Source organism: Molothrus aeneus, chromosome 1, assembly GCF_037042795.1.
Source record: "Molothrus aeneus isolate 106 chromosome 1, BPBGC_Maene_1.0, whole genome shotgun sequence".
Classification (NCBI taxonomy): domain Eukaryota; kingdom Metazoa; phylum Chordata; class Aves; order Passeriformes; family Icteridae; genus Molothrus; species Molothrus aeneus.
This window is the reverse complement of record NC_089646.1, coordinates 87,439,648-87,467,114: the sequence shown is the minus strand read 5'-3', so window position 1 is coordinate 87,467,114 and position 27,467 is coordinate 87,439,648. Positions and strand designations below refer to the sequence as shown.

At 40.4% G+C, this 27,467-nt stretch overlaps 1 protein-coding gene across 3 annotated transcripts in view; it reads left to right on the top strand.

The window, feature by feature from the left end:
- The window catches only part of EPB41L4B (erythrocyte membrane protein band 4.1 like 4B), a 170,138-nt gene that overhangs the window by 35,899 nt on the left and 106,772 nt on the right, over positions 1 to 27,467 (top strand). For all 3 annotated transcript variants that reach the window (XM_066560253.1, XM_066560245.1, XM_066560263.1), the window contains exons 2-3: positions 15,718 to 15,822; positions 26,528 to 26,570. In XM_066560253.1, the coding sequence (XP_066416350.1) occupies positions 15,718 to 15,822; positions 26,528 to 26,570 (148 nt within the window). The remainder of the gene's footprint in view (positions 1 to 15,717; positions 15,823 to 26,527; positions 26,571 to 27,467) is intronic.

The following is a 27,467-nucleotide window of genomic DNA, read 5'->3' as shown; positions in this document are numbered from 1 at the left end:
AGTACAAAAATACAGATGCCATCTAAAGCTGTTGAGAAAAATTAAAATGTGATTTTAGTGCATGATAAAAGTATGGTATGTGATGTCTGTTGCATTATGTAGTGTTACATGTGCACCAGCTTGTTCTGATATGTAAATAAGGCAGTTCTGGTTTCCTTGTGAAGCTTTGTAAATAGTGCAGCATACCTGCTGATATCTCTCAAAGGGAGGAAGATGTTCACAATTTTTTTAAATCCTCATGTCTAAGGATGATGCAAATATTATGAGTGAAAAGCCCTGCTAAGTACATATTACACTTAGTTCTTATTCATCTTGATAGGATATGTTCAGAACTACTTGTAGTTGTTTGGTGGGTTTTTTTATTTTGAGCAATGTCTTTGGTTTGCCTTTTAAGCCCTTTTTAGTCTTTGCTGAGTCAGTCTCACTCTGCAGTTGAAAATATGTATTTAACCTAGTTTTTAGTATTAAGATGTAACTCCATAAGAAACTTAGCCGTAGTAGTTCTAGCAGAGTTGTTCTGCTGTGATTACCTTGCAGACTTCCTATTCTGAATGGGTGCTGAGCTTACTGAAGTGCAGAAGTTCCTCCAGAACAAATTGCTTGTGGCACAACCTCTTCATGAGGGAAGTGGAGTTTCAAGTTACCTAACTGACCAGGAAAGCATCTGCCTGTATCCAGATGGTAAACCAGCTGTAACATATTCCTTCAAGACCCTGGGGTCTTGAAGACAACTGGTGACTCTCTGGAAGATGGTTTTTAAGCACTTCTTGTGTTGGTTTAAAGCAAATTGGTTAGACCTTTATATTTCTGAAAATTGTTGTTTGATCTTGTGTCCTGGGAACCAGATGTATCATGCCAATGGACCTTTTTTTAAATGCTTGTTTTGAGTAGTTAGGCTTCCATTTTTCACGCAGTTATACTTAACTAAGTGGGTGCTTCAGAGGAAAATCACAAAGACAATTGTTTGAGTTTGATGTCTGCCCTTACCCTTGTGCTTCAAACAAATCTTACAATTTAATACTTACCCTAATCATGGTTTATCCTGAAAATTCAAAACAACCAGCAGATTTAACAGTGATGAAAACTAAAGACAACTGGAACATAACTTGATAAAATGCTTTGCTTCTAAATGCTGCATGTAAACAAAATGGCATTAATTCAGTATGAGTTACACACAAAGTCAGAAAAGGCTTGTTACCGACAAACTGTCAATCTTATGTCTCTTCTTTTACAGGAAGCTTAAATTGGGGAGGGGGGAAGTGGGAACATTTATGACTCACATGGATTGGGAAATAATAAATCTAAACCTATGTTTACATTTAAAATAACATAAGGCTTTAAAAATGTTTCAAACTGTTAAATATTTGTCATATTGTAGTTTGTAAATTTTGCGTCTTCATGATTCACTGGGGAAAATGAATTCACTGGGAGTGAGAGAGTAGCTCAGGCGAAAGAAGGATGGTTTCCAACACATGAGATTTCACAGCCCCTGGATGTTGTGAAAATGAAGCTGGAAAGCATTTGGTGTTGCTTGCAGGCAGGTGTGCACTCCCTGCTGACTCCCTGTGGCCCATGGAGTCTTGGCACTTCCCTTTGTGTGGAATGTCTGAGCAGAAAGGAGAGAGTGCTCTCACATCGAAATAAGCTGTATTTTGTTGGTCGACTGTGTTTGTATCAGTAAATATATTACATGTGTTATAAGGTTGCCTTTAATTCAACGCCCAGAGTTATTGAATAACAAGTGTGGAATCATTTCCTCCTCTGAAAGTTGGGAGTGGGGAGGGAAGATGAGAGAGACAAACAAAGGAGACAGCCTAGTTCTCAGAGACTGAAAGAGTTTTTATGCCTTGTTGAGGACATGAGTTCAGTGATATTGTCAGTAGAGAGAGTATTGCCTTTCAGTAACGATGAGTATGGCAGATCTAAGATAACCTTGCCTTGAGCTAGTACAGCAAAACTCTCTACCCTCACCCTGAAGCCCTGGCTATTTTGAATTTCCTACTGATGGCCCAGTAATCTGTATGTGATGTATGAGAAGCGTGCATACCAAGGTAAAGACAGTAGAGTCTGCAAAAGGGCATAAACATATGTATGTTTACATACATGTGTGGATTTGTGTGGCAGGGTTTGGTAGCAGGGAGGCTGCAGGGATGGTTTCTGTGAGAAGATTCAGAAGCTGGGCTCATGTCAGTTGGAGCCAGTTCCAGCAAGTTTCAAGATGGAGCTGCCACTGGCTAAATCTGCATCCATCAGCAATGTTGGAGCACCTCTGTGATAACATATTTAAGAAGGGGGGGAAAAAAGCCCTGCACAGCAGCTGTGAGAGGAGCGAGAAAACTGTGAAGGAAACAGCCCTGCAGACACCAAGGTCACTGGAGGGGGAGGGACAGGAGGTGCTTCAGGCACCAGAGCACAAATTCCCTGCAGCCTGTGGTGAAGAGCAGGTTGAGGCAGCTCCATGGCCCTCTTGCAGCCCATGGAGGCCCACGGGGGAGCAGAGATCCACCTTCAGCCCATGGAGGATCTAAAGCAGGAGCAGATGGATGTCCAAAGGAGACTATGCCCCTATGGAGAGAGGAGCCCATGCTGGAGCACAGCTGGAGCAGTCTGTTCCTGAAAGACTCTGCTCTGTGGAATGATCCCCTGCTGGAGCCAGTCCTGAAGAACTGTAGACTCTGAGAAGATTGCACTCTGGAGAAGTCAGTGAAGGAGTCTATCCCATGGGGTTGGATCCTATCCTGAAACAGGGGAAGGAAGGAAGGAGCAATGGAGGAGGAGGAAGCAGCAGTGAAGAGACACTACCCATTTTCCCCATATCCACTCAGTGAGGGAGGAGGTAGAAGAGTCTGGAGTGAAGTTGAGCCTGGGAAGAAAGTGGGGGGGGGAAAGTTTGTTTAGTTCTGGTTTTATGTCTCACTATCCTGCTGTTATTAATTAGCAATAAGATAAGTTAATCTTCTTCAAGTTAAATTTGTTTTGCCCATCACAGTAGTGATCTTTTTGTACTTCTGTCAACCTGATAGGATGTAAGACCCAGCCTTGTAACACTGTTGTAGCTCTTCCCTGATCTCTGACTTTGCAGTGTCCCTGGCTATTGCCTTTACATGGGTCACCTGCACACCCCAGCTTGATGTCTTCTGAAAAGTGATGTATTCCATCTCTTCCTCCATATGGTAGATGCAGGTGTTGAAGAGGATAGGTTCCAGGATGGATGCCTAAGGGAATTCCCATTACAGCACGTCTCTAGGTAGTGTTCAAACCACTACCCACTTCCCTTTGAGACCAGTGATGTAGACATCAATAATCAACCTATGTAGACTGTAGTGCCCCAGTGTGGATGTGGGGATGTTGTGGGCGACCATGCTGAAAACCAAGAGCAATCAAAATAAACAACTTTTGTTGGTCTCATCCAAGATGATGAAAAAGCATAATTTTAGATCTTCAGTGTGTGTGATGGGTGAGTGAGCATGCAGCTTATCACTCTCTTCATCTAAATTGTTTGTTTTCCCCCAACATATGGTATTTTCAATACAGGGAGATGAAAGACTAGTCTCTCTTAGTCTACAGACTCTCTGGCTGTATCAACAGTCATATGTGCTTTGTTGCTCAGCCTGAATAAACTTCACGACATCCTGTCTCTTTCACAATCAGCACAGCTGAACAAGTGAGTTGACACTTGTTCTTCCTGCATTAGCAGTGTGGTGTTGTATTTGGTTGCAATTATAGGCTCTGCTGGTTACATATATATGACTTTGAAGTCATCTGAGTTGCTGGTGTCATCTAAAAGCTGTCAGGGAGTGAAGTTGTCCCTACAGCCAGAGTTTGGCATGCAGAACTTTGCTCCAACAGAAGAACCTGAGTTTGCTCTTGACTCTGTCCAAGTCTGTAAGTCTGGTAATGAGAAACATTGTTCATATTAATAATGTCTCCAGGATGGTGATGGATTCTGCAGCACTGGACACTTTTAAGATTGACCCGAACAGGGTACTGGGCCATCTTGGCTAGAATGTGCTTTTGCTAAGGAAGGTTGGATCAGATGACCCTTGAGGTCCCTTCCAACTTGGTATGCTATGATTCTTGATTAGTGGTAGAAAACAGAATTAGGGCAGCAAAATATGATCCTCCAGTGACTTAGTGACTTTTTCAGACTGTCAGAGTGTTTAGTATTAATGCTGATAGTTTAAGTTCTGTTGGATATTTAATTGAAGTATTGCAAATTTGTGGGAGTTCTCTGCTCTCGCGTTCACTTTCATTGTGAAATAAAATTCTTCTGAGACAAAGGGACTGCTACCAATTTTGTTGGCTTTGTGAACGAAGGTTTTTGTTACTGTCTGCAAAGAACTAGTGGTACAGTCTTTGCTGGAGCCATCGAAGAGTGGCTTCATTTTTAAGTAGTTCATTATCCCTCCAACTAAAACCTATTCTGTGAAGTGGCTTTGTGTTGCAGTGACTTTTGGATATGGACTTTGATGTATTCAAACTATAAGGCCTTAGTGACTTTTTTTTCCCTGAAGTAAAAAAAAAATTAAGAAGCTTCACTTAAAAATTAAGTTGCTCTTTTAAAGAACTGAGGTGGTAGTAGTTCAGCCATTTGTGACTGGCCAATTTGGAGTGTCAGGTCTGATCTATCTTGAGAGTCAGACTCTAAGAGAAAAAAATTTGCAAAAGTTGTCAAGCAGAGCAAAACTTGTGTTGAGGTAAAATGCCCAGGTGAAAAGAAGCAGCCACAAGGAATGCCCCATTAGCCTGTCACAGTGCGCTGGGAGTGTCACCAGTTTAATGAGTTCTGCTGAATCCTTGGCAGACACTACAGCAATAGCAAAGTTTCCCTTCATTTGTGTGGTGGTCTGAATTAAAAATGCAAGCTCCTATTGAGATGTTATTAATACACATGTATAATAAGCCAGATGAAAAGCCGATACTATATTTTTTTACTCCTTTATGCTGCTTGGATTTAATTTCCATGAAAGTTTTTTGCTCCTGTTTTATTTCCCCTTGCCGTGCAAATGTCCAGAATTCATTTCATGGCATGGAGCAGGCAGGGTAGCCAACCTGAAAGCAAAGGACAAAACTCAAACCTTCCTGCAAACCACTAAAAGCTGCAGCTTCTCCAAATGGATTTTCAAATCAAACCATATGTGGGGCAGCATTCTGGCTATTGCAAGTCTGTCTATACTCTCTGGAATGTATGTACATGGACCTTTGATCATGTGTTTCCATCTGTATTTTTGCCTTAAAATTTCTGAAGGCTGTCATTTAAACTACATCCAGAGGAAATGCTGGCACACAACACTCCCCCCAAGTAGGCAGCAAAAACTGCAGCATGCAGGGAACCTGACAGGAAGGAAGCCTGACACTTGTGCAGATTAGTGGTTCTTCTTTTCTCACTTCTTCAAAAACATCACTTTTCCAGATTCTGATGAATACTGTTCTTTTGTGCATACTGACTCTGGGGTCAGAGGTTCTGTTTATAATGAGAGCTTTTATCTTCGCCTCTTACCTAACTCGATTGGATGATCTGTTCGTTGGCATGAAATACCAACAAATCATTTTTGGCTAAAACTCAGTATTTCTGCTTCTCATATTAACACTCAGAACTTCTAAGTTTATTCAGTAAAAAACCCCAGACATGAGTCCTTGGTCATCTTTTAGAATGAGGATAAACAGAACATTGTGCTGCCATGCCTATTTCAGGACAGTAAGGTGTTCACTTGTCCTTCAGATCTGAATATTTATAAGTCATGTAATTCCTTGGCAGCATTGAGAAGATTAGAGTGCTAAAGTTTGTTATAATCAACCTAGCCCTCTGCCATTGGTTTTAACTGAGCAGTAGCATGGTCTGAGAGAGGTGTTTTCTATTAACTTGAACTGCTGTTTATTCTTTTTTATAGTGGTTCTAATGATTTTTTTTGAACAAGAACCACATGGCTTTTCATCTTGTATATTGTCTTTCTTGAAAGTAAATGTAATTTGTAGTGATTGTCTTTAATTGCATATACTTGTCTAACTATGCTTGTGTTTAAAAATGATTGTCTTCTTGGCTGTCCACTAAATGAAATACTTTTACTGGCAAACTTCCCCGGTCTTCCTCTCTTTTTTAAATCTGCTGATTATAAGCCTGCAGTTTAGGAGAGTTTACTGATTTTTCTGAATCTCTAGATTTTTGGGTCTCTTCAGAGAGAAGCAAATAATTGGGGTTGATTCTTTGGAGAAGACTATGACTTAGTGTATGAAAGAGCAAAGAGTGAACAGTACTGAAGTCAGTTGGCTGTCTGAATAAAGAACTTCAGAAAGAGTTTCTCTGCATTTTTAAATCCATAGAGCTTCTCAGGAAAAGAAGCCATATTAGAGCTTCATCCTCAAGTTCCAGACTCCCTTTTTGGTCACTGCTTCTGTTTCACATCTTTTAAGTTCTTTTACTGGCTGTAACTGTCAGGGTGATTAATAATAAATATGATTTATATGGAAGGTTTAGCACATTGTAGGGTAATTAATATAGGTAATTAATTCTAATGCTAGCATGCATGTGGAATTAATTCTGTGCTATGAAAAGTGCCACAAATAGTAGATGTTATTTAAGTTTTAAAAAAGACATAGAAATAATTGACTATGAATTATATGAGCATTAACAGTGTGCCAGTTTATGCTGGAGGAGAGGAGTGGTTTTAAGGAACTTTTTGTTTTATCCAGACATAAAAGTAAATTCATGCAGCATACATGATGTGATAGTACTAAAGGAATCTGCTTTTTGCGTTTACGGGTCAGCACTTGGTGGTGAGGATTCTGTTCTATGCACCCAGAAGTGACACTCTTGAAGGCATTATGTAAGATACCAGTTCCTAGAGCAGCTGTCCTAGGTTTTGCCTTCCAGCCTCAGCACAGCTTCATGGCCTCCTCCTTGCCTGGATACCAGTGTCAGGAAGGAGCTTTTGGCACACCAGGCCCACGCCAGGCTCTGCTGTGTGGTTGTTTGTGTGGGGAGGGGGTTTGAAAGCACTGCTAGCTTGAATTAGGAGTGATGTTTAACTGATGTAACTTCCCCCTGTAGCCAGTTCTTTACAAGGCATTCAGCTGCCCTGAAAAACCTCTTGGGTGGGAGTCAGGAACAGAACCTGTGACTTGTCTGCCTGGAAGAGTGGGAGCCCTGCAGCCTTAATTTATGTCAAGTACAACTACTTGTGTTGCTTGTGTGTCTGACTGGCCATTACTGCTGGTCTGAGCTACATTTATGCTGAAGCCAGGTTGCCATTAGAGCCTTGTAGGTAAACTGCTTTATTGTAGACAGTCATAAATGTGTCCTATTTAAAAACAAGTTAAAAAATTGGAAGTAGTTGAGTCAGGCACCCATACATGTGAATGAAGGATGTGTCTATATGGAAAATTCTGTTTGTACAATTGCATCTGTTTAAAACTATTTCTACTCCTGGATCATTCAAATGCAGGTGTATAAGAAAGCAAAGATGTCATTTGAAACTTTGGTACTGCATTAGCATAAGAAAGTACAGAGTCCTTGCTAAACTCTCCTGGGAGCTCTTCTGATAGCACTTGCCTATTTCTCCTTGTTCTTTTTAATGTCATCTTATGCCAGTGTTCCATGTTATTTCTCAAGTACAGTTTAAATTTATGACCTAGAATTTTCTCTAGATCTCCAGAAAAATGGCACCTCTATCCCACTGTGATTTGTGCAGGAGGGCAATGGGCAAGGGCAGCCTAAAGCATAGTGTTGAGTTGTGTTTGGTGGTATCACCTCAAAGAGGTGGCTTCCACTTCAATGCCCATAGCTTAGCTTTATCAAATAATACCTCTTCCTCTGGGAATGCAGAACTGTAAATTTTATTTTCAGTGAAATCATGTACGTTAAGGAGTCTCAGCATAGGTTTTTGTTCTCCTTTTCCTAGCTACTTCGCGTTTCCACCACTTTGTGTTGGAGGGGCATGTAATATTTCAAGTGGGTCAGGAGGGGGAGCTGGCATTCTAGGGGTGAAAAAGAATCTTCTTTACATACAAGTAACCCTTTTTAAAATTGTGCCTCTGAATGTATAAATGTAATGGGGTAACCTGTCTGTTCCTGAAATAACAGGAGTCCAGACTGACTTCCAGAACATAAAGTTGCAAGTAAGGATTTTTTTTTTTACTGCTTCGTTCTGTGGCTGATGGTTGCTTTTATCTGCTGCCTGAGGATCCCATTTAGAAGTGCTGACAGTGCTTTTCTCTTGGGAAGAGGTCTGTGTTGCCAGTAGTACATGTAGGTGATAGGGACAATGAGCAGAGCCTCACCCTCCTCTGAGTCTAATAAAATAAAAATGTCACTGCTGGTAATAATGTTGACAGTAGTAATTGCACGTATAGGGCACCCACCATGGCAGTACCTGCCTGTCCTTCATGTGACTTTTGGAAAGATTAAAGGCTTTTCAAAGGCAGCATGCCCTTTAGATGAGTGATGGAAATGTGAAATTGGCCTGCATAAGGGTTTGCCCACTGCAGTGGGTTAGCCTTAGCCATCAGCCAGGCTCCTCCCCAGCCCCTCATTCAGTCTGCAGGATGGGGGCAGAAAATACAGAGAAACAATGGAAATTAAAAGGCTCGTGGGTCAAGATAAAGCTGACTCTTTTCCCTACCTCAAATCCAGTCCTTCACTCCTGACTTCTGTACCCTCCCCCTCCAGTGGTCGGTGGGTCTGCTGAGATGACTGAAACCAGCTGTGTCCAGCCTGGGGCAGCCCCATTCATCTTCTCTGTAAAAAAACCAAGCAAGTGGTGAAATCATCCCTTCCAGGTAATGTAGGTCTTGAGACATGGTAGTTTCTTGCTCCTTTTTTCAGCAGCAAAACAGGCTTCTGAGCCTCTGGATATGCTACTATAATCAGTTTTTGAAGGGCCGTACTGTAACATTCAGCTAGTGAAAGTGCCTATTCCAAAAACAACTGTGCACAACCAGCTTTCAGAAAAAGTTAGCATTGTTCAGATCATTTTATAAGTTTGGTTCACTTGTCTAGTTGAGGAAGAGACAGAATGTGATTGAGAGGTGGGGAAGGAAGTGACTGGAAGCAGGGATGTGTGAAGTGGCAAAGGAAACCCTATACTCTCCCTTCAAATCTCACCTGACTTTCCTGGATCTGCTTTATGTTTGTGTTACTGTATGTAGGAATCTCTCCAGTGAGTGATTCCTGGCATGGCTTTGGATTCCTTGGAGATTGTTTGCATCTGAAGTAATTCTCTCTCTGCTCTCTTGTCTGTATATTCTCTATAATGCTGTGCTGCCAATTCAATCTTTGATTCATCCTAATGAGTTTGTACTTTATGAATAATGAAAAATCTTTTCCTTCCTCCTATTGCAAAGCTTGAAAATAGCATATTATCCTTCCCCACCCTTAGTTCTTAGTAGTTTGGGTTTCTTGGTTTCGTTTGCTTTATTTGTTTTTATTGTTACTTTTTTTTGTTGGGCCATTTTTAATATTTTTTTTTTTAATTGACAAGTGACTGCTCTTACATAACAGGAAGAAAGCATAAGCCAGTGCAAGAGACTTTTCCAGTGTCACACTAGCATGGTAAATGTACTGTGATCTGACTAGAAGCCCAGTGCCATTTGGGTTTATGTAGGGACTTGGTACGTATGAAATGTGGTGGTCTATTTATTTGTCCTTGTTCAGGCTTCTCCTCCAGTGAATGCTGATTCTTCTTGTCAGCAGCTGGTGGAGAGATGAAAGTGTGGCTGCTGTTAAGAAATGCTGCTGTGCAGCAATAGTGGGATTTACTATACCCACTGTTAGGGGATTTTTTTTTTCTTAATGACTGTCTGCAAATTCTCATTGGCATCTTGGTTGCAGGAACCCAGCTGGCTTGCGCTGTTGGCCGATCTGCCCACAGAGAGAATATTCTGAAGTGGTTGTGTGCTTATCTGAGGTTCCCTCCATCCCCTTGATGGGATGTGACTTGTGACAGTGCTAGCTTTTGAGACTTTTATCATAGGCTTAGAGAGTAATTTGAAGGAAGCAGCTTGGTTTGTTGGTTTGGTTTATTATTTCTGGGAATTTGGGGTTCTTTTTGCTTTGGTGTTTTTGTCATTTTTCAAGGGGTTCTTTAACTTTGCTTCTAAGCTGCTTCTGCTCAGGAAATAGCAAATTTTTAGCTTGGGGCCCTGACAGAAATGACTGGGAGCAAAATGTTCTTTCAAGGTTATAATAAGTAAATACCATTAATGGGATGTTTTTGTCTGCTGATGAAGGGATGAGAGCTTGATGGTGTGTGTATGCATTTGGCATTTTTTGCTGGTTTTAGTGTTTTATGCAGGGGGAAGTTAAGGGGATTTTGACTCTTGTTTTCAGCTAATTTCTCAAAGGAACTAAAATGAATTTTGTTCTCCTTCAGATAAAAAGTTCACGTGTCATCACTTGCATTTTCTTCTGGGCACGTTCAGCAAAGCTGCTTGTTTCTGTAGTCTGTACTACATTTAAACATCATTTGCATGCAGTAGCAGGCTCTGAAGCAGTACTGGTGTTATTGCCATGACAGGCTTAATGGTTATTTGAACAGTGTCACATTTTCAAGTGAGCTTGTAGCCAGAACTGAACATTTAAGTCAATGGCTGACTGGTAAGAAAATAACCTGACATCTTCATTGCAGCTTGAGCAAGTTAGCCAGCCTCATAGAAGTATGTTGTGCTAGTAAATAACTTGCTTTTCTTCAGTTAGCGCTGATTTTAGGAAAATGAAGTAGTATTTGCATGATTTCAAGCACAAAAAATGCAACTCTTTCCCCACTCTTCCAAATGTGAAAGGCCACCATTAGGCCACCAGAGGAGGGTAGGACAGGCACCCAGGTCATGGCTGGTTTGTAGTGTGTCCTCTCTGGATGGCAGCTTGCACAATGGAATTTGAGCACAAGTGGCTGACTCTGACAATACTGCCTGCAGCAGCACTACTGGGATGGATCACGTGGTTTTCAGTGCAGCTTTTGCAAGCCCAGCCATGGCCTCCAACATGTACTTGGCTGAAGCTGTTGGATACCCTGGATTTATAAGAATGTAGAACAGTTGCATTTTTGTGTTTAAAATTATGGAACTACTGCTGGCTTTCAGTACAGGTTGGGTGTGTTTGAGCAACTGAGGGCTTGACTATCTAGAAGAAAGCAAGTTAAAGGACAGATGATAACTGAGCACCAGGAGTCAAGGCTAATTAGGAGCACAGATGGCTTTTATGCACATTTAGCCTGTCTGAGACACTTGGAGACAGCACTGCCAGTGACTGCTAAAAGTCAAAGCAAATTCTCACTGCTAAGCAGTATGGCCAACAGCTAAAGCCTTGAGTTTGAAAATGAGCTTTAGGTTTGAAAATGGAGTTAATAGCAGTTCAGGTTAACACTAACAGGTGTAAGAGGACGGAGCAGAGCATATTGAGCTACTGTTGTTTTCAGGAGGTGCCAAGGAGAGGAAATGCTGGTGCCATCAGAGCAGGGCAGTATCAGGCCTGTGGAGGTGAGACTTGCTAGCTACAAAGGTGCCTTTTAGAATTTACTAGAAGCTCAGACCTGGAGTGACTGACCCCCAGACCACAGCAGCCCACTCTGAAAAAGTATTTAACATATTGCAGAATCCATAATCTTGTGCTTTCTTTCAAAACAGAAACTAAGCCTGCCCTACCTACCCATTGTTGTTCCTACTCACTATTCAGTTTGAGATGCATTGGCTTTGGTTGGAAAGCTAATTGGCTTTGACTTTTCTCTTGGTGATAGCTTATTTTCCTTAATTTCGGTTGTCATTTTGTCAGCTGGCAGACTATTTCATGTACCTCTTGGCCTATTTGACAGGTTGTTTTCCCAAGCAGTGCTTCAACTGTTTCTGAAATCTATTAGTTGTTTGTTTGTAGCCCTGTAGTCTGAGCTCTCTAATATGACTCAAGAATTTCAGCCTCTCCACTTGGGTTCAAGTAACTGCACTTGGCTTTGGGGAAAATGTGGGCAGAAGCTCTCCAGCTCTGCTTGTATGTGCTCTGAGAGTGATCAGTAGCATCCTTGCACTGTATCTGCTCTAAAATGGGACTTTTCTGGCATGTATGTCCACTTTTCATGCCCTTTGGCAAAAACCTTTCAAAGAGTTCTGGAATAGCTAAGATCAACACTAATCAGCTTGTTTAGACAGGGCCAGTTGGTGTAAAATGTCCCTGGCTGATCAGTGTTCTCTTTCCTTCATGTCTACCAGAAGCACATTAAAATCTCTTGCCTATTTCCATGTCAAGTCTGGAAGAGTTTCTAATTAGAGAAGTTAATCTTTGTTTTGTCATGTTTTGGCTGACAGGAATTTCCATAGATTCCCTGAGACTGGGAACTCTCTGGCAGCAGAAAATGTAGCCTACTTGAAATGTGGGCCATGCAGCTGTCACTGTTGTTGTGCAAGGTGCTTTATACCCATCCCAATTGGAGTCCTCGTAGGATTTTCAGCGAGTCCTGATTTAACATAAGAATTCTCTCTGAGTGTGATTGATGATCCCAAGGAAGATGATATGGGGTTTTATTTGAGAATGGCTTTAATGAAACAGTGGACAAAACTCTCATAACTGTTAGGTGGAACAGGGGCGACTGATATGAGAAACTTTTTTTTTCTCCTTTCTCTCAGTGATTGCTCATTATCAGGTAGGTTCCCAGTCTGCACGTGTAATTGAGTTTTTGTGTTTCATCAAGTGCCTGCCTCATGCTAATTCAGTTATGCCTCAGGTTGCAGCTGTAGTTTTGTTTGTAAGCTGAACATTTCATGCCCACCCTCCCAGTGCTTGCCTGAGAGGTTTCATGGTGCTCACACAAGTTCTCCTGAGTTCCAAGGAACACTCCACCGGAAACTGGCGGTGCTTTAATTGATGTTTCAAAACAAAACAAAAAAAAACCCAAACAAAAACTCCCAAACCAAAAAGAAAACCCTACCAAAACAGAAAGCAAAGACAAAAAAAAACCAACAAAACAAAAAACCCAACAGAAACAAACAAAAACACCCAAGTCAACACAAGGTTTTGCAAGTTTTCTTACATCACTGTTCCCAATTATAGTAACTTCCATACCAACAAAATAGCAACTCTGTTTACTAGTATATGCATACTGTTTGTTGCCATGTACTTAATTTTGTGAGATATAAGTTATGCAGGCCATTTACATCTGATACTTCTGAACCATCTGTCTAGCAAGGTATGACTGCAAAATATTTTTAGTTTATGGTTGGGGGTTTTTAGCTGTATCTTCAGAAAATAAGCACAAGTCAAAGGTCCATAGAGAGAGTGTGATTTATTAAATTCCAGATTATTATATCTACTATGAAAATTTTACTGTACACAATAATTTAATTGTCTTTATGTGGTACCAGATTTTGAAAGGGGAAACATGTCTTTTAGCTACTGTTTTGTCTAGAAGAGGGGAGAAGAAAAGGATTATGAAAATCAAATTTTTTTGCTTTCGAGACTACTATCATGCATATGTAATGCCTAAGGAAAAAGTCTTCCATTTTGACTATTCCACCCATTTCATTCAGTGCACATTAATTTATCAGTCCACAATCTGACCTGCTGGATTGTCAGTCAGTGATGAGGCAGAATAAAGAACAGGTAATCCTTTACTGTTAGTAGAGGAAAGGAGTCAGTCGCTTTTATCTCCCCCTGTAGTGCAACATCTCAAAGAGAGTTTTGGGTCAGCAATTTGCTAGCTGCAGCAGCTTTATCATTTAAGGGGTACAAGTTGCTGGGAAAGCTCATTTAGTGACAAGTTAAATGTTACAATCTCCTGTAAGCTGTGTATGTAGTACTGCATTTTATGGCCTAGCTGTGCAGTGCAGAGCTATTCTGCATGTAACACATGTTAAACATTAACTACTGCTTGGGTACAGAAGGTGGAGTGTGCTCTCTCTGGTTTCTATTGGGTGTGTGGCAGTGGAAGATAAACATATACTGGTAGTTAATGCCATAAAGCAAGCAACCATGGGCAGAGTAGGGCATCAAGTGCATTTTTCCTACTTCTGAATTTTTCATGTTCTGCCGTTTCTCTTTATTGCTTTTGAGGGTTTTCTTCTCCCTCACTTAAGCAAGATCTGTTTAAATTTTGTTGAGATTTGGCTTGGCTTCCTTTAGCAAGTGCTGGTTTTACTCCATATGAGAAAATATGTTCTAGATACTTTTTATTCAGTTTGTAACAATTACAGTACAAGTAAAGATGATCACTTCTTAGCAATGTACTGTTTTAAGAGGCCATTGTAGTCTCATCTGCCTTTAATGGAATGTTGAACTTTGGTTACTAATGTCTATTATCTGCCTCTTGCCCTCCTCAAAATAATGGAACAGTATTTTACAATGACAGTTTAATGTTGGTGTTAAGCTTTTATGGAGCTTTAATTCTGTTCTTGAAATTTGATACAATTCGTGTTCTTTTGTTTTGTTAGTTAAAGAACCCTAAAAAATACAACTTAAATAAAATTTGCTTCCTATACTTGAGCTTGCTTGACTTTCTTGGAAAAACAGAGGTGTAACTCGTGATCTTGCTTGTTGCTGAAGAAAACTTATTTTAGACAGCCTAGAACCCTGAACAGGACTTCTGCATGTTATAATTGATGGTGCCTTTGTGCAGAAGACCAAACTAAAGGAACTGAATGCTTCACTGTGAATTTTGCTACATTTTGGGGTAAATTGGAATTCCTAATATATTAGTTTTAAAAAATTAAAAAAAAATCCTTAAAGTTGTAAGAGGGACAGCAGTTACAAAAGTGGATCCTGGTCAGTACTTCCTTGTATGAAGTACAGCTGTAGCTTCAGTCTCTTGCTCAGATTTATGATTGTCTCATGTATTTATGGCCAAGGGATGATTTTGCTCAAGAACTTGAAAACTTTCTTCCCGAAGTAACTCAACAGGATTTGCATGAAAAATTGGTTTGTTGTTGCCTTTTTCTTCAGCCCACCTGTCATGTTCAAACTTTGGTTTTCTAGTGCTGAAGACTGAGTATCTAAATTCTTGCCTTAACCTCAAAACAAGTACCCAGGCCAATGCAGCCTACCTTTAAGATCTGCTAAGTTTTCTACCCTTACCTTTAGGCCATAGTTGGGGTTTTAGTTGTTAACTTTTATTTCCATGCCTGCCTGTTTCAGATGGCATGCCAAGTAAGATTTACAGCTTTTTTGACCCTTGTTTCTTCATTTAAAGGCTGTAAATATTATGGCAATTGGCAACATAAATGAAATATTATCAAATCCCATTAATTTTCTTCACAGTGCTCTTCAAGTGTTCAGGCTGTCCAGAATTTATTTTGCAGCTTCAGTGGTGGTGTGGCACTGCATGACTGTAGTTGCTGTTGGTAGCCAGCAGATTTCAGGCAGTGTATGTTAATCAAGGTTTTCCTGGAGAATCTGACTTCCTGGGGTACAAAATGATGGCTCTGTGACTTAGGATACTAAGTAGGGCATAACCCTTCCCTTTCTCTTGTATGTTTTTTAATTATGATGAACTTTGAAAGCTTGCTTTGAGAGTGAAATCTGATGCTGTTGGAATAGTTGCAGACAAGAATGGCATGTCACTCTCTGCTTCCTGAGGAAAATAAAAGATATGTCAATGCAATTATTCAGAATAAATAGAATTGCTCTTTTGATATTATTTTCCTCCGTGTATCTCTTCTCACATGTTTGAACTTGAAAAGAAACACACCAAAACAAACCCACACTGGCTAGTTTTTTAAAAAGTGTTTTCTTTTCTGTTACAGAAACATGCAAAGGGACAGGAGTTATTTGACCAGATTGTGTATCATTTGGACCTTGTAGAAACGGATTACTTTGGCCTGCAATTCATGGATGCTTCCCAAATTACAGTGAGTATAACTTAAGTTGGTTTTTATGTTTTGTGGTAGTTTCTGTTGCCTGTTACTTTATTGCTGGTGCAGTTCCATGGAGAGATGTCAGCACTGGGGGCTGAAACAAGTGATGCCATGTTTGGTTCTTGTACATAAAGCTACATCCTCTGAATGAGTCCTGAGTCATCTTGTGTGACGTGTGTGAATTGATTGCACACAAGTTAAAACAACAATGAATTTTGGTAAAGAAAAATGTGCTTGATGGTTAGTAGACTCAAGGTATTCAAAATGTTTTGCAAGCAAGGATTTCTTGTAAATTTTCTCTCTCTGCTGTTCTGTGCACACATTGTCTTGCTTTGAGGGTTTAGGTTCATTTGCTAGAGCAAAACCTTTTAGCTAAAAGTTCTCCTTCTCTTCCTTATATAAGGCCCTCCATTATCTACAGGTTAAAATTTATCTAAAAAAAGTATTTACAGATCTGAATAGATATATTAATAGGATAGGGTTAAAAGACTACAGCATTGTGATTACACTGTATTGACAGATAATCTTTTCCTTTGTCTGCTTACTCCGTGTGAGCAGGAAGTTTGACAAAAGCCTGCACTGTAGATAGAAAATTTGCATATTTGGAAAATAAGTGTTTCTTTTAGTGCTCTCTGGTCAGTTCGTAAGTGGTTTTTTCTATGAAGCAGCAGAAGATGTCTTCTCTGGGATAACATAATAAAATAATGGGAAAATGTAGCTACAATATTGACATCCTGGGAAGGGTAGGTTCTAAGTTTATCATCCCAGAATTCTCAGCTTTATTCTCTAACGAGCTTGGGTCAAAGGATGGATCAGGTTTTAAGCAGCTGCATTATCATCTGTGTTTCACCAGTCACTGTAAACAACAAACAGGAATCCTATCCAGGTACTGTAATGACTTGATACTGGAAGAAGAGAATCTGTGGGTTTGGGGAGAAGCAGTATTAATCTATTTAAACGTTATCTTGATGTCTAAATTAATTTAGATTAATATCATTGAAAACTGGTGTTTTGAATGAAGTATGTCCATAATGGGTTTGGGATTTTTAGGTGGTTGTGTGTGTATGTACTCCGGATAAAATTTCTAAATGCATAAATTGTGTCTACTTTTATGATGAATCTGATTATAAGGACACAGCTAATAGAGCAGAGCCTGCTTATAATGGGAAAAACATGTTATATTGTCACTGATTGTCAAATCATCCAACTGGGAATTTGATAGCTAGGAATAGTTACCTAGCAAGGAGCTCCATGTTTTGAAAGAAGTGAAGCTGAAAGGGAGAGTGAAATATCCTTTCTCAGCAAGAATGAGGGCAGATCAGCCAAAAGCTGGGCTGAGGAAACTGGGAAGACCCATTTTCTTGTATGTTTGCAAAACTGAAGGGCTCTTTTGGCTGGTAAGAAAGCTGCAGATGTGAGTAGCTATGTCTTCTGTATGTAGCTCTCTCAGTGGTGTTGAGGGCAAAATGTGCCTGTACATGCAAGTGTTTCAGCTTTGTTTGTTTGCTATTTCTTTGCTGTGTTAAGGAGGGAAGTACATGATGCATCTACAGCTGCAAGAGGGATGAGGGCTGTGAACAGCTGCTGGGGGGGTCTGAAAAAAGCCAACTCTGGTTGCAGGGCTTTGGTGGTAGGGTTGTGGTTTCCTGAATTGGGAGGGGTGTTGAGGGAAAAGTTTTTTACCTTCCCTGAAGTGCAAGGCCAAAAGCTCTTACTTGTCTCTTGTGTTTCTTGGTCTGGCTCAAGCTGGGCAGAGAGTAGAGCTTAGAGAACTTCAAGCACAAGCTTTTATCTTGCCCAGCACCCTGTGCCAAAAGGTTCCAGGCTTTAAGAGCCTTCCTTCATCTGTTTTGAACCTGTGACCTGCTCTTTTTGTTTGCACAGCAATTAATGCCTAGCTTCCATGGGCTTCTGCTTAGTGCCAGCCCAGACACACAATGCCAAGTGGGGGACTGGGAGATTAAAATTGTGTAAACCCCTTTGAGGCTCTAAGCCTTTGTCTTTAGTATGTATTGTTAAGGGCTAAACATCTTTAAGCCACCATTACAAGTAAGAGAGCACAAAATAGTCTTTGAATAGTGGAGATTGCTTCTGTGTGCTCCAAGGCCAGCAGCTCTTGAGTTCACTGTTTCCTTCAGTCCTGTAACTTTGCCAAAGACTTGGGACAAGCAGTGTTGATAGCTGTGATTTAGAAAACAAAATGATGATTAGAATTTATCTGCTTTGAGAGAGAAAAAAACTTTAATTGTTTGAACAGCTTATTTTTAATACAAACCCCCAGCATAAAGCTGTAAAAAGCAAGATGTCAGCAGTAATGCAGAAAATACTTCAGTGAACTCTGCATTAGTTTGTATCTTGTGCTCTTTGAAGATATCCAGAAGGATTAGAACTATGTAGATAATCATGTAATAGTTTATTCTAAAACAAATCTTAGTGTACTGTTGTATTTTGAGTTACTTGCTATGAACTCTTGAAGTAGAAATATTCTAAGACAAGGAAACAGTTTCCTGTTCTAGCTGTTACAGAACTTCAACAGAGATGGAGTGCTTGGGGTGACTGAAGGGTATCACTCTGATGTTGGAGGTCTCTGCAGTGGTTTAGAGAAAATGCAAAGCTTATTGGGTTTTCAGTTACTTTTACTACAGCCTGTGTTTTCTAGCAAAGCAGAAGGCCTTGAAAACTTCAGCTGAGGTTGGAAATAGCAATAGTAAAATCTTGGGAGACCATACTATGGAAGTTCGGTTGCCACGAGGAAGTATTTCACTGATCTTTGTAGGACCTGGTTGCATGCAAGGTTTACAATGGTTGATTTGGGTTTTTGAATATTGGTAGCTGATATTTATTCATTTTCAATCCAGGAGTGTCCTTTCTTTCTCTTATTCCAAATCATCTTAATAAAAAAAAAGGCTTTCTGTGGTTAACAGCTCCTTGTGAACTCTATAGGGTCTCTCAAGATTTAGATATCCCCATTTCTACAGTTGCATTCTTTGTTCCAATTTTCTGTCCTTTGATGGCAAAACATGGATACCCTCCCAGACCCTCCTGTGTTTTACAAGAATGTATAACTGAAGGATTGCCCATGTTTGTTAGCTTGGAATTTGCTTGCTTCCATTATAATTTTGTTTCTGTTCACAAGAACAATTGCAGAGTAATTGAAAGGGAAGGATTTTTAAGATAAGTCTTTGAAATCTCTATTTTTTTAGTTTGTGCAAATGAGCTACTGTCATCCCTGGGAATGGATGGAAGCAAAAGAATTAAATTGCCCTTTTTCTCACATGTGTCTCTTTCAGTGATCCTCTAAGTCATTTAAGTCCTTTATGTCTGATCTCTAATGTCACAAAGACCCCTTAGATTAAAGAAGGTCTGTATGGAACAGCCTTTCCCAGCTGTGCCCTGCAGCCAGTTGAACCCTTTGGAGGATGTGTGATTGCAGCAGTGTATCTGGCACGTTGGGAAGCACTGGATTTACTGTGTGTACAGCAAGAATGATGAGTGAGGACACCCTGTGCCTCCTGCAGGTGCTGCCCATGGCTATGGTAGGGACCAGTATTCCCTGGGAAAATGAGTACCAGGACCAACCTGCAGTGAATTGTCCTGGTAAACCATGTTTGCAGCTGAACTTCTCAATATTGACCAGTTTCTAAATTGGGTGTTGATGCAAGAGGTGAGAAGACAATGGAAGGAGGACATGGAGAAGGTTGTGTAGAAGTGAAATAGGCTTGCATGAAAGCAATTGCTCCAAGTAAAAAAAAACAAGAAAGAAAAAAATTTCCCAAAGCTGTGTTGCCCAGAGTGGTCCTGACCAGCAGCAGTGTGTCAGGATGCACTGATTCTGACACTGAGATTCTCACCTCTATGAAAGGCTGCCTTCTGGCCAGGTTTTTCTGAGAGAGCCAGGACCGTGTAGGACTCATGACAAAGGATTTCAGTAGTGCTGAGGGGCAGGAAGGAAGCAAGCTGGACAACAAATAATGTCAGTACCTTTGTTTCCTCTACACATCAAGAACTAGATTCCTGGATGTTTCAGGTATTGGGTCAGGGACTTGTAGGGCCTTGGTTCATTATGACTGCCTCTGCTGTATCTATCTGAATTTTCTTTTAAGGGCTCATTGATCGAGTTTTTCAGCTGCTGCTTTTGATATTACTGTTATGACTTCTTAAGATGTGAGGGATGGGGAAAAATGAGCAGTTCAAACCAGTCAATTAGCCTCATAGTGTGATATCTGGGAGTCTTTTTCCTTTTGTACTTCTTAATACTTAAACAAGTGTTCATGAAGCAGAAGAAAATAGGGACAAGCCTTTTTTTCAATATACTGGATGTGGGAAAGAAGGGATACTGGTAAAAATTTTGATAATGCTAAGTGTTTCCTTTTCTGCTACTGTTAGAAACGTGCTATTTTCCCCATGAATAAGCTGTGACATTCCTCTGTGACTCAGTTTCCCCTCCCCAAATCTCTCGTTCCTCTGGATGATGAGCACGTTGAGACTGTGGTGGTTGCAGGACATGTGTCTGTGGATTGTAGCCAAGAGCAAAAAATACTAGTCGCAGATGGAGGGTCCCAAAAGCTGTAGAATATCCTGAAGCACTTGATGCTTCAGTTTCTAATCGTGGCAATGATAGGAATGCCGGTTCAGTCACTGGACACAGGCAGTGTGGCTGACTCCACAGCGATGCAGAACACCTGATGAATGTGGAACACTTCCCATCTGTTGCTGTCCAAGTCTGTATTGTGGTTTGTGAACGAACACTTGGTGAAAGACTGCAAAACACTAACACATTCCAGTCTTTAGTCTTCCAGTAGCACCTGCTGTTTTGGGAGGACGTTTTTCTGACACAGACTTGAGAAGCAGCCGTACAGGGCAGGTGGTTGTTGTGCTGTCTGGCAGTGATGCTTCTGCACCTCTCTCCTGAGTGTAAAGAATTCTCTCTGGGACAGCAAACAGTCTCTGCTGGTTTCTTTTGTCTTTGTGTGTGCTTGGAACATGAGCTGAAGTGATTTCTCAGTTGTCTTCCACTGATATAGTCAGGTTTGTTTGTTCAAATCCCTTCAGTTTATTTTTGAATGTTTGGACATAGGCATCAAAATTAAAAGTAAATTGCTAGAATTGATCTGGAGTGGTATTGGCTTTCATTGTCTGTAAAGTAAATCTAATGAGAAATATACTAGACCAGGAAAGTTTTTTATATTTTTTTAATATAATTCTGTCTTTTAATTCTGTCAAATCTGTAAAGCAAAATACTATTTGGTTATCACATGGATATGAATTAGGATAGGCTAATGGTCTTGAAGGATGTCCTTACATCTCTCTATTATTCTTGGTTAGTTTGTCTGGTCTGCAGTTAAACCACATCATTTATCAGGATGCTCCTGAGATGGCTCTGTACTGACTGAGACTGGGACAGGCCAGGCTTCCATGAATGCCACACAATATGTGGAGGTCTCAGGGCTGGTAAAGGTCCATTAAGGCCTACCAGTGCCCTCATGGCTCTGAAATTAGCATCTGTGGCCTTGTATTTCCCAAGATCACAATCTGGAGCTTTATCACAGCTCCATCTGCCTCCCTGCTGCTGGACAGCTCTGCTTGCACCCTTCATTGCTGACTCTGTCCCACTCTGTGTGACTTGTGGAAGGTGGCAGCCCTTCTTCTCAGGGCAAGAGAGAGCTTGGCATGGGAGCTGCACAGTGGTGTCAGCTGAAGGGGGCTGCTGGAGGGCAACTGGTCTGCCTTGTTCAGGCCAGGGACAACTTAGAAAACTGATAAAACTTTGCACCTGGAGCACCTCCAGCGGTGTTGATGTGGTTCTGTTCCACTGTGCCAGGGCCCTGTTCAACAAGATACTGACAGCAGTGTTCAAAGGGGGTCTAAATCAAAACTGGCCAGCTGGGACTAAAACCCCTCTAAGATCCTGCCACTATTTTGTGAAAAGTTGGTCTCATCTGGTCTCATCTCATTTCTAAATGCAAATTTTTCACCTCTTTAATCCCAGCTCGGCTTTATAATGTGAATGGTATTTGAGTAGAAGTGCATTCCCTTTTTTCTTTTTTTCTTTCAAGTTGAGTAGGTGAGATTGTAGAGCAGCATCCTGAAAAATGCCTGCAGGTCTTGTCTGTTGAAAGGGTTGTCTCTGTCCAAACTCCTCATAGCAGCTTCAGTTGTATCTGGTTTCTTGGGGCTTTGTTCAGTCAGGTTGAATACCCTCAAGGACAGTGGCTCCACAGTCCCTCTGTGCACCTGCGCTTTGTCTGAACAGCCTCATGGTGACAGTCTTCCGGTCTAGCTGGGATTTCTCCTGAGTCTGGTGCTACTCATCCTCCTGCCATGGAATACCTCTGAGAGGTGTCAATCATCTTCTCTACAGCCTTTCAGTGAGCAGCTGAAGTCAGCAGTCAGGCGAGCCTTCCTTTTCAAGAGGAGCATAACTTTGTAGGAGGATTAGAGAAACACGGGAACAATACCTCATTGTTTTACATTGTGAACTCTTGGGAGATTATCCTGTTTCTAAGTGTATGTTTGTGTACTCACTGAGTTTCTACATAACCCCAGTTCTCATTTGGTATTCTGTTACTATCACAATAATGTTGAAAGGTGACCTGCAAAAGAAAAGAGGACTTTTGCTCCTTTGCTCCCTTTTCAATCTGTAAATGTAGAGAAATCCCCAAACTGTGGTTTGGTGGGAAGAATTTTTATTGGCTTGATTTTTTGGTGTTTCCTTCCTCCATGTGATACATACATTTTTAACTTCTCTGCTTTAGAAGGTTGTGTGAGTAATGTCAAGCAACTTGGTGGGATTCAGGTGCCTAGGAAACCAGAAAGCAAGAAGACAACTGAAGAGATAATTGACTTTTGGTTTTAAAGGTGCCAGCTTTTGTTTAGCACACCTTCTTTTCTGAACTTGATCACTGAGCATGATTCTCCCTTTGTACCTCCAGGCATGACTTGAGAAAGCTTTCAACCAATATTTTTCAGAGGACAAATAAAACTATCAGTAAAAATGGGCTTCCTCTTACTGATAGTTAAATATATAAATAAACATAAGGGAGAACAGTCTATTCAAGATGTTCTTCATGCATTTTAAACTAGCAAAGAAAGCCAGTCAAAAAGGGTCAAATGCAATTTTTTTTCCTTTTCAGGTCACCTTTGAGGGCTGTATAAATCAAGACAAGGAATTTTCATTCTTTTAGGAAGCAAGTAGAGAGGTGGTGGAATTCACAAGCTCAGGTGTGTGATTGTGGGATTGTGTCAGGCTATGGAAATCCTCCTTTCGGTCTTCATTTGGCACTCATATGGTCCTTATAAGCTGACTGCTTTAGCAGCTGTAGTTTATCTGCTGTATCTTGACACAAATATATCCTTCCCATGCTGTATATCTATTTTGAGAAAATACTGGCTACTACCATTAGGAAATGCTGAGCTACTTATTTTTTCCTCTTCACTTCGATGAAGTGAGTGATCAGCAGGAGACCATGATGAGATACATACATGCTTCCAGTATTTTGAGAAATTATATTTTTTAAATGGTGCTTCTTTCATGTGGAATTCACTGGTGTTTGTTTCCAAGACATGAATCCCAGTCAATGGCTACCGTGTTATGTCAGTTAATACCATAGAAAGCATTTTTCATTTCATAGAGCAATGAAATTTTGCTGAGATTAAAGAGGAATAAATGGGAGTTAATCTAGCATTTGACCTTCCAGTTTACCTGACAAAACTAAAGGAGGGACCACAGTGGTCTCTGGACCTGATGATGAGAAGTGGAGAGGGGGTGCTGAGCTCTCCTCCCTGGTATCCCTAGAAAGGATGCATGGGAATGGTTCAAAGCTGGATCATGGGAGGTTCAGACTGGACATTGGGAAGCATTTCTTTACCAAGAGGGTTGTCAAACACTGGAACAGACTTCCTAGAGAGGTAATTGATGTCCCAAGCCTGTCAGTCTTAAGAGATGTTGGGACAATGCGCTTAACCTGAAGGGTCATTGTAGGTCCCTTCCAGCTGAACTACTTGTTCTGTTCTAGCATAGTCATAGAATTCTGATTACCTGCAGTTTGATCAGGTTTGGATTTTTCTTCCCTTACTATGGGTAAAATAGCTTAGACACTGTCTTCCTATCATAACACAGTCCTAAAGCAATTAATCCCTTTCCTCCTCCATGTTCTGCACTGATACTTCCAAGTCTGAACAGGATATGGGGATTATGGTGGGGTATGGTTGAAATGAGTCTGGTCAGTCCTGGTCCTGCACTGTGAGATCCATAGTTAAGTTTCTTTGGTGAGTCCAGATCCTGAAATTATGGTATGGTCATTTAGCCAGAGCACAAGATAGGCAGAGATACAGTCTTAGATGCTGAGGGAAGAGCAAGGCTCCTCTGGTTTTATTCAGCTTCCTAGTGAGACTTCAGAATTCATTGCTTTCACTTCCCTCTAATTGAGTCAGCAAGCAGTATGTAGCCAAGCCCAAACCTATTTTAGGCTTTAGCTAGAATGCTTTGATTTTTTTTTTCAGCTCAGAGGGACATTTGGAAGGCTGGTGTGGTACACAGTGTGAAGAAGCCCTCTGACATTATCTGAGGCAAAGAAGTGTTAAAATTCAGCCTGATTTTCACAGAAATTGCACAAAATATCTGACTCTGAAATTGGAGTTGGTTCATAAATCTGCATGAAAGCTTCCAGGCCTTGGAGCTCTGCGCCAATAATGCTGTCAGTCCATGCCCTGCATCTGTCTTTGTGTTTATGGTCCACGTGGAGGCACATCACACACTTGATGTGCAGTGCAGGATGGGGGTGAAACAGCAGCTCACTGTTGCTTCTGAAGAGAGGTGACTTTAATGCTTGCTGTGCTTTATCTCCTGGAGCCGCCTGCCTCTGGCTGCTTAGGTACAGAGAGTGATGATAGCTCCTGTCTAAGCTGTGGTCTCACTTAATGGTCTGCACAAGCAGTTCCTGGAGTCTTGTTAGGTATTTTTGTAAGCCATTACTTGAAGTATTTGCACTTGCAAATAATCAGTTTGAAAGTTACCCTTATTTGAGCTTTAATGTACCTTAAAGACCACATGCCAAGAAAAGGGACTATCAGCTGTTTTTTAACTGGGAATTATTATAGTTCAGGTTGTGCAGTGCTTGTTCCAGAACATGGTACTAACAGGAGTTTTCAGCATGTATTATAGATGTTTTTCTACATGAAAAACTTTTCTTTTAATGCATTAATTATATTTGTCTTTGAGGGACTTTTCTTTAGCCAAAATAAATATTAAATAGAAAGACATTTTCACAGCTAGGTGTTTGAAGAATGAAAAATTTATCTGCCCTGGAGCTATGAAAGTAACTATCTTATATAATTTCAGTTAAAAAAAAGCAAAGTTTCAATGTTGATATTTCTTTCCTTATCAAAAATTTGAGATTTCACAAGGCTGTAATTTTTCACTAGAGAGCAAAATAGAGACAAAATAAATTACTTGCAACTCTAAGGATTGTATTTGTATGAGCTGCTGTAATGTTTTATTTCCATTCTGGTAGAGATTTCTACCAGATTAGGATTATAAGAATTGATTTCTTGGCAGCCTCATCTAAGGGAGTCTTGCAAGTCTCCTGCAAATAAAATCACCTTCAGAATCATTGTTCCATTTCTCTTTCTCCCTCTTGTGAGATTTATTTACCTTAAGGGTCGTAAGCTGTCAGACTTTTGATCTGTACACATCTATACATCTGTGATAGATTTTTACATTGGTTTAGAACATAGTAATACTGGTATTTATTTACTGACTTGACAACAAATAATTCTGGACATCTATTCAGCCACAGAGCATGGTGGTGGTGTAACAATAAGTAGTCATTGAGAGATTATCCTTTTTCTGAAAACATTAATGCTTTAATAAGAAAGAAGGAAGAGGGTTTTCTCCTAAGATTTTGTTTCATAGTACCTAGTTCATAATTTTAAAATATATTTAAAGATAGAAAACCACTTATTTCAAAGAAATCCAAAACTCCCTTACCACTTTGTGTGACAGAAGCATTTACATGGAGTTGCTTCAAACAAGACTGCAGCCTTCTGTAGGACATTGAGCAGAGACTGTCAAAGATTTAAGCTAAATTTACACCAGATTGTGTTTCTTGCTGCCTTTCTGTAGATGCAACTTCTACTGACAAGAGAGTGCGTACATTTGGCTGGGAATCAGATGTTTTTGTCATCATTGTTGAACTATTCCAGATCTTCTGCCTTAGTTTAAAAAGGAAGGGGTGGGATATACATCAGTGTTTCCCAAATGCTTTTAATGGGGTTAAGTCTCCATCCTTACCATGAAAAAACTTGGCTATGGGGCAGTGGAAGGCAGGATAGTACAGGCTCTGGAGGGTCTCCATCAAACAGAGGTTTAAAGGAGGCTGAAACTCAGGGGTTTGGGGCAAAAGGGTGCTTTCCTTACACACCACTGCTTTGTGGCCTTGCATTTTGAAGTTTCTTCTCTGGAAGAGTGGCTTCCCTGGCAGTACTAATGAATTTAAAAATCAAGCTTTCCCATGTGGAAGAAGGGAAGTTATTAAACATGCCAATAAATACTTTCACCAATATGAGAACTTTAGAAAATAAATATGGCACTATTTCCTTATAAGAGATTTTTATCTGTTAAATTTTATTGTAATTAGTTTATGGAGTCAACAAAATCTTGAAATGGAACTGCTTCTAAGTGTGGATTTTCTTTTTTTAGCACTGGTTGGACCATTCAAAATTCATTAAGAAGCAAATAAAAAGTAAGTACTGTGTCTCTGCCTGTTTATTTTGTTACTTCCTAAAGAATTTGAATATAGTGTATTAGAACATGATAGAGAATGTTTAAATATGGCCTTTAATGGAATAAACATTCCTTAGAAAATAGTTTTAATTTAATGGGTAATTGGCTGACTGTATTGTGTCTAAAGGCAAGAGCACTTATTAAGCAGTAGCCAGGCCTTCAGAAGGCCTTGTTAAACCTGTGCTGTTTGTCTAAGGCAGAGTAGGTTGCCAGGTAATTTCAGTCTGATCTGTGAAATTGGGTTGCCTGGACACAGTTCCTGTTACTGCTTCTGATCCAGAACAGATATCTTGCAATTTCTTTCAGAGAGTGAATGGAAAATAATTCATTGTGTAATGATTAATTTTTAAATTTTTTCCAGATTATTATTTTAGGAGTTTAACTAGCAGAAATACCTGCTGTTTTGTCAAATGTAGTTTTGAAATAGCTGCTGTTTCATCAAAGGTAGTTTTGGATGGAGGGGTTGGTGGACTGTATTTTCTGTGAAAATTGTCTAAGGAGGGGAAGTAGCTCCAGGATTTTTGATAATCTGGTTGCAGGCTTGGGTACAGTACAACATTGGCATTAACATGTTTTGTTACAATACTGCAGTTGGCAACAGTCATGGGCCATGCTTCTCTGAGATTAAAATGTGTTTTTCAAGAAAATTGTTGACCCACCTTGGAGGACCTCACACAGACAGGTGTTGATTGCTTGAGTGGTGCTTTGCCTTTTGTTGGTTTTTTTTTTGATGAGTACCCAAGTATCTAGATGATTTTTGTAAACAGTGGAGTTCTTCAGAGGCCTTTAGGGTTGTTTGCTGTCACTCCATGGTGTGTGGGTGTCAGCCTGCTAGAATCCATGGTGGAAATAGCTG